The sequence below is a fragment of the Phaseolus vulgaris genome, chromosome 8, assembly GCF_000499845.2.
Source record: "Phaseolus vulgaris cultivar G19833 chromosome 8, P. vulgaris v2.0, whole genome shotgun sequence".
Classification (NCBI taxonomy): domain Eukaryota; kingdom Viridiplantae; phylum Streptophyta; class Magnoliopsida; order Fabales; family Fabaceae; genus Phaseolus; species Phaseolus vulgaris.
The window spans coordinates 13,080,973-13,089,021 of NC_023752.2; the positions used below are offsets into that span (position 1 = coordinate 13,080,973).

Genomic DNA, 8,049 nt, shown 5'->3' on the forward strand with positions numbered 1-8,049 from the left:
TTCGTTGGAGGAGCCGTCCACGTATAAGATCCACGATGAGGGTTCAGTCTCGGCTGAGGAAGGGGTGAGTTCGGCTGCGAAATCAGCAAGAGCTTGCGACTTGATGGCCCTCGTGGTTGGTACTGAATATGGAATTCGGACAGTTCTATCGTCCATCCGATCATTCGTCCGGCTAAATCTGGTTTAGTGAGAATCTTTACAATGGGATAATTTGTCCGAACAATAATACGATGATTTTGAAAATACATACGCATTCGTCGGGCGGTAATGATGAGAGCCATAGCCACCTTTTCGATCGTTTGGTATCGGATTTCGACGCCGTGGAGGGCGCGGCTAACGAAATAAACTGGCCGTTCCTCAAAATTAATTTCTTGAACTAAGACCGAACTAACGGCTTCGTTTGAAACGGCGAGGTAAACTATAATGGGCTCTCGGGCGTCCGGTTACTGGATGACCGGTGGGGAAGATAGAAAATTTTTCAATTGGAGGAAAATTTCTTCGCATTCGGCCGACCACTCAAAGCGAGATGCTTTTTTCAATAATTGGACGATGGGTCTCGTTCGTTCTGCAAGTTTAGGAACAAATCTGGATAAGGCGGTGAGCCGGCCGATGAGTCTCTGAATTTCCTGAATGGAGTTGGGGCTTCTCATTTCGGAAATAGCTTTACATTTCTCAGGGTTAGCTTCTATGCCTCTATGGGTAAGCATAAAACCTAAGAACTTCCCCCCCTCGACGCCAAATGCACACTTGTCAGGATTGAGTCGCATCTGGTGCTGGCTGAGGGCCTGAAAAACTTCTTTTAAGTCGGCAATATGTTGCTTACATGAGTCGGATTTGACAACAATGTCATCGACATAGACTTCAACATTCCTGCCGATCATGTCGTGGAATACATGGTCCATTAGTCTTTGGTAAGTGGCCCCAGCATTCTTGAGTCCGAAGGGCATAACTTCATAATAGAAATTACCGGAATCAGTCATGAAGGCTGTCTTCTTTCGGTCGGCCGGGTGCATTTGGATTTGATTATAACCTGAATAGGCATCAAGGAAGCTGAGGATGTGATGTCCGGCCGCCCCATCAACAAGACGATCAATGGTAGGCAGAGGATAAGAGTCTTTTGGACATGCCTTATTGAGATCCGTGTAATCAACGCACATTTGCCATTTTCCATTTGCTTTCTTTACCATAACTACATTGGCTAGCCATGTAGTATAATGGGCTTTTCGAATGAATCTGGCTTGTAATAACTTATCAGCTTTGGCACGTGCGGCTTGGCGTCGTTCGTCCCCTAAATTTGTTTTCTTCTGAGCTATTGGTCTAGCTTCTTTATATAATGAGATTCGGTGGGTAATAACCTTCGGGTCTACGCCAGGCATGTCAGCGGCTGTCCATGCGAACAGGTCGGCATTTTTAGCAAGCGTTGTGTCGATGGTCGATCGGTCGTCCGGCGTTAGTGAGGTGCCAACATGTGTAGTGTGGCGATCATCGCGAAGTGGGAATGGATGCAAGTCTTCTCCTGCTTCTATACGGGGATCGTCCATACGAGGGTCGAGATCAACAAGGGCTATCATCTGACGACGGGACATGTGTCGTCCGGAACGCCGAGTGGGGGATCGTCCTCGTTTTTGTGGGAGTCGGTCGTCCGGATTGGTCGTGTAGAGTCGCCGAGTTGGCTCACTTTTCAAACTCGCAACATAACATTCTCTAGCGATTTTTTGATCAACATGGATTGTTGCTATGTCGTCATTTGCCGAAGGGAATTTCATGGCTAAGTGTGGGGTGGAGACAATGGCTTTTAATTTGTTGATGGACGGTCGGCCGAGCAGGATGTTGTAGGAAGTCTGAGCATTAACCAGCAGATATCGTACGTTTATTGTTTTATGGAGACCGTCTTTCTCACCAAAGGTTGTATACAGGTCGATACACCCCTTACTGTCGACCCGTTCACCTGAGAACCCTACAATTTGTTCGTTATAGGGTTGAATGTCTGCTTCTGGGATGCGCATTTTCTTAAAAATTTCCCAGTATAATATATCGACCGAGCTACCCTGATCTACCAAAGTCTTGGCAATTGCGAACTTGTCAATTTCTACAGTGATTACCATAGGGTCGTCCTGGGCTAGATCTATAGCTGTGAAGTCATCGTCAGTGAAAGTGATCGGAGGTATGTGTGGACGCCTCCTTGTGGTAGCATGAGCGGACTGGATGTTTCGGAGATGTTTCTTTCGGGCGGAATTTGAGCACCCGCCACCGGCAAAGCCCCCGGCTATATAATTTGCTTCGTGGTTCGGTTCGCCCAAGTTAACGGGTCCAGCAATCATGTTGATGACTTCGCGGACTCGTTAACGAGGGCGGGCGTTTCGGTCGGGACTTGTGCTGCGGGCGCGTGTACGCCGAACGGGGCTTTCACTGTGTTTCCGCGAAGTCTGGCTATGGTCAGTTCGACGTTTGTAATCGTTACGGTATGACCGGTCGACACCACGAGATGGACGGTCGGTACTCCGTGGTGGGGATCTTGAATTCCTTGTCCTCTTGACAAACTGCCGCAAATGGCCAGCTTGGATGAGCTCTTCGATTTTGTCCTTCAACGCCTGACATCCTTCGGTCGTGTGGCCGAAGTTTCGATGGTATTGACAATGCTTAGGGTATCTGCATTCAGTGGCGTTTGATATTGCTTCAATATCGGGATTAAGTCCGTTTGTAGTGCTTCATCTAGGGCTCGTCCCCTCGGCACAGTTAAGGGGGTGTAACTGTTAAACCTAGGGATTCGGCCTCCTCTGTTCCGGTCGGACCTTGGAGTGGTTCGGACGGTTCGTTCGGTCTCGACTTCTCTTTCTTTGCTCGGGGTTTGGTCTTTGAGGACTCCGGATCCGACGGTTTTGAACCGTTGGTGGTAATCAATGTGTTCCTCGATTTGCATGAATTTGGTTGCTCGAGTTCGAAGGTCTTCCATGTCTTGAGGCGGCTTCTTGATGAGACTTTCAATAAAACGGCTCGGCCGGATGGCCGAGACCAAATGGTGCAATGCAACTTCCTGCTTGAGTCCTCGGATGTTCATACATGCTTTGTTGAACCTATCTAGAAAGGTTCTGAGAGATTCACCTTTTTCTTGTTGTACCGCTAGGAGAGACATGGAGGACATGTGATGCGGTCGGCTGGTGGCATATTGAGTGGAGAATTTTACGGCTAGGATGTCAAAGTCATCAATGGAGTTCGGAGGCAGCTCTGTAAACTAGGTAAGAGGTTCTCCCTGGAGGGACGTGGGGAATACTTTACACCACACATTATTATCTGTGGTATACAAATTCATTTGCGTCTTGTAGACATTTAAATGCTTGTCCGGGTCGGTCGAGCCGTCATAGAATTTAATAGCGAGACCTCTCCATTTGTCAGGAAGTGGTGTGGTGATAATTTCGTCTGTAAAAGGATGACCCCTTTTACTTGACTTTCTTTCGACTGTTTCAGCTCTGGAAGCAGGATTGGTGTCGGCCGGTGTAGGTATGCGAGAGGCGGCTCGGTCGGCCATATGGGATTGGCCTTCTCGTTCGGGATTATCGACCTGTCGTTGGAGTCGTGCATTCTGCTCTCTCTCAATAAGGCGATTTCTTCTTCTTGGCGGCGTCTATCTTCTTCGTGTTGACGATGGTCTTCCATCCCCTTTTGTCGCAGTTCCTCCATCTGAGTTTGGAGGGTTTGAATCATAGTCATCTGCTCTGCCATAGCGTCGTTGTTGTTTCTTGTCGCAACCATTATAGCTTCAAAAATTGAAGATTTGCCTCGGCCCCACGGTGGGCGCCAATTGTACCTGAGTGGAGAGATGGGGCCCAGGCACGGTCGGTTGACGTAATGAGATTGCTGACGTGTCGATCTTCTGGTCCTTCGATCGGTCATTCCTTCTTGGTGTCTCCTTCGGTCGGGCGGGGGAGGGTACCTGCGTAGGCACTCCGACGCTCAAGTAAGTATGAGATTCTAAGTGTGGTTCAATGAGTGAGTGAAAAACGTACCTTTCTCTGGCTTGAGCACAGAAGGATTGCCTAATGGACTTTCTATCCCTTGGACTCGGGGTGGTTATGGATAGGTCTTGTCAATCATGCTCCGAAATACCCGGGAAACATATCTTCTTTCAACGCGTATTCCTTATTTTTCGGAGGTGTATCTTAACTACTTTAGCTTGTTATGGGTGCACTTACATTTATTATGCGTTCGATCGGTCAGTCGGCTACGTGTGTTCGTCCGGTGCCTACCAATACACAAACAAAGCACAAAATATATATATATATATATATATATATATATATATATATATATATCACGTGTATACGTAAGAAGAAATAAGAAAAAAGTTGGAAAAGAGATAAAGAAAATAAAGGGAATATTCGTTAGATGGAAAACATACAAACAAAAGAGTAGAGGAATAAACTAAATAAAGGAATTGAGTACGTTTTTTTTTATCAGCAACGAAGCAATTGAGTACGTGATATTAAATATTTTACAAAAGTAGCAATAGAAAATTTTATTTTAAATTGCTTGAAAGAGATAAACATAGAGGCATGCAGATCTATATCCAATACGATTAATCTTAATCTAACCAGCTTATTAATAGTCGAAATATTTTATAATATTCATTTATAAGAAAATTTCAATAATATTTAATAACAGTAATATCCTAATGCAGATTAATATAAATCAAAGTTTAGAAAAAAAATAAATTAAAATACATGTAGATCATAAACTTCGAGGATCTAAACGTTTGTAACAAGGAAAAGAAAGTGATGGAGGGCCCCATTACACTGAAAATCCTAGAGCTAAAGTGCTTCTTCATAGCCTGCTTTTCCTTTAATTTCCCTTTGGGTTTTCTTGATCACCAAAAATGGTTAAATTTTGATCATAGAACGTATCCGCTTGCTTGCATACGAATTATGGAACAATTTTCACGAACCAGAATCAAATCTTCATGTTCAATTCTGTCATGTTCCAACCGACACAAACGTTGCTACGCATACTATATAAACCTTAATCCATGTACCATGTTTATTCCTACGTCATTGTTACATGTACACGTTACCTGATTGGTTCCCTATGTTATCGACGGCCAACGCAGACGGGGTTCCGGAGCCATACAACTCGACTGTGGCGGCACGTCTGGGGCGGCGGCGGATTCCGATAAACACGACGTTCTACTGGGGGCATAAGGTGGACATACTTTTCCGGTGCTGGCCGGGCGACAGCGCCGCCATGTACGCGGTGGCGCTTCTCCTCGTGTTCTTTATGGCTGTGCTGGTGGAGTGGCTCTCTTTCACCAACATTGTGAAACTCAAGCCCGGGGGATCAAACGACGTCGTTGGAGGGCTCCTCAAGACGGGGTTATACGGCGTGCGTTCGGGGCTCTCTTACTTGGTGATGTTGGCCGTTATGTCTTTTAACGGTGGCGTGTTTGTCGTCGCTATAAGCGGCCACGTCATCGGATTCTTGATTTTCGGAACAAGGGCTTTAAGGAAGAAATCCAGTGGTTTGGACTCTTCGAAACCGTAGGATGGGCCCGGTTGGAACTTTGAATCGCTGCCGTTGGATACTATGAATAATGGTGTGAATAAAAACATTAAAACGTTGCGTTTTGTCTTTCCTGTAATGGCAAAAGTGTCAGAGAAAAAGAAATTGTTGTGGTGTTTTACGAAGTTAGAATAACGAAATGGATTATGGGTCTGTTTGCATTACTATTTTGTAACTCCGTTACATGAAAGTGATTTTTTAATTCTACTGGAACTTTTAGTAGTTCATGCATTAATTAATCACAGTAGCACTAGAGATTTTAGAACTGCAAGTCATTCAATTGTTGGTTTAAAGTTCAATATGGCAAAAGTATGAAATATAACTTCATAACCTCCTAATTGGAGGTATTTATGAGTTGTTTTGGATATGATACCGGGAAATACAAAATCTGAACCAATTAGTTTGAATTAGTTCGGATATTCCAAAAAAAAAATACTTTTCACAGTCCTAACCAAATCAATAAGATAAAAAAAAATGAATTAGCTCGATTCAAAACAAGAATTATTTTATGTAAAAGTGAAAAAAAAAACTATTTTGAAAATAATGTTATTTATAAAAAAAATCATATAGATAATCTTGTGGATAAATAATATATTTCATTATAATTAATTTACATTAACTAAATAATATTGATTTTTTTAAAAAAAAAATACATGAACCGTAAAGACAACAATACACATTAAAAAACATTAAATTAAATTTTAAATATTAATATTTAATGTTGGTCAAGTGACGCTATTAACACAACACCAAAATTTAATTTTTTTAAATTATTTTAAAATTATTTTCATTTTTTAATTAAATAAATATTTGTGTTAGTATTGAATTAGGGTTTAGCGTAATATTTATAGAGTTGATTTAACTTACTCGACTCTAATGTGACAAAAAAATTAAAAAAAATAAATTTATTTTTAAATTGTTTTAATAAATAATTATTGTGTTAGTGTAAGATTAGTGTATTGGTTAGGAGTGTTCGGGACATCGGTCCAAGCGTTTAGGTCTGATATGCTCGGTTGTGCTAGTTATGTATAGTTCGGCTTGGGTTGGATATGGGCCCAAAAGTGTGTTACGAGGTCAGTTCAAGTTTTCTAGTAAGTTTACGTGGAAAAGATAATTAAAAATAACATAAGAAAATAATTGAATTGGTTGAGGAATATTATTAAATACAGGAATAACTGAATTGGTTGAAGTATATTATTAAATGCAAATAAAAACGGTTAAGAATTTTTGTACCCAAAAGTAACAAGTACACGGTGAATACATTATTGTTGAATATTATACTCTGGATGTTGAGATTATATTCTCGTTGATAAAAATTGTTGAATGAATGTCTAGAAAAGGGGTTTGAGACCCCGAGAAGGTACGCTTTTCTGAATACTTTAGACTAAAACAGATTTTATAGTTTGAATGCTCTCAAAGACTTGATTGTCGAAGTGTGATCAACAGGTAGAGTCCTCTGTCCTAGTGGAGCAGTATCTCGGAGTACCAATTGGAGACAAGTCAGAAGTGGAGCTCACCCATTCAATCCAACCGAGGTTAACTGGTGAGAAAATTTGACACCCACCGTGGGGCCCGATAAAACTTTATCCCACCCATATTCGCAACTGAGCATTCTGCATAATGAGAAACACGTGGCAAGTATCATTAGGATCTGAAGGAAGTGAGGCCCCCGCCTTGCAAGAAATCATGGAGGCCATAAGGGCTCTTCATGAGGCAAACAAAGAATATTGACGAGAGCATAAGTAAATTCGAATAGAAGTCAAGGCAGAGCAAGAGCGACTATAAGTAGAGGCCCAAGCTGACCACGAAAGTCTTCAAGCACGCCTTATGGTAAAGATCGTGGCCTCTCGAGTGACTATGGATGAGCATGCACATGCCAATGAGGAGTTGCGCAGGACCAACGAGGAGTTGCGAAGAAGCTTGCGCCAACAGGGTCGACGTCCTGCTCAGGAACGTTCCCCGTATCTGTCATCAAGGGATGACCCCAAGTCGTTCTCTCAGCAAATCATGGACGAGCCTGTGCCACCCCATTACATAATACCCAAGATCGCCTTGTTCATTGGTATAGAAGATCCTGAGAATCACTTAAAGGCGTTCAGAGCTCAAATGATCTTCTCCGGGGGATCTGACGCAATTTGATATAAGATGTTCATGAGTACATTCATAGAGACAATCCTGCAATGGTTTAGTGGGATTTTGGATGGTCATGTCACCTATTTCCCTTAGTTCTCTATAATGTTTAAAAAGCAGTTTTCGGCGAATAAGGTTAATCCCCCACGATTGTGTGACCTATTTAATGTTAGACAGAGCGAAGGAGAGTTGCTTAAAGCATACTTGAATAGATTTTGTGCAGTCTCGGTAAGACTTCAAACGCATGATGAGGAGATGGTGGTCGTCGCTTTCGAACAAGGTATGTTAGCAAGTCCGTTTAGTGACTCGTTAATCAAGAATCCGACGGAGATGTTGTCTGAGGTACGCCAGCGGGCTACCACCCATATT

The 8,049-nt window shown here is 42.7% G+C and overlaps 1 protein-coding gene across 1 annotated transcript; it reads left to right on the forward strand.

The window, feature by feature from the left end:
• The first annotated feature begins 5,052 nt into the window (after positions 1-5,052).
• Positions 5,053-5,532, forward strand: LOC137824601 (copper transporter 6-like). The gene has a single exon (XM_068630266.1). The coding sequence runs from the start codon at positions 5,053-5,055 to the stop codon at positions 5,530-5,532; it is 480 nt and encodes a 159-aa protein (XP_068486367.1).
• Positions 5,533-8,049: the final 2,517 nt, after the last annotated feature.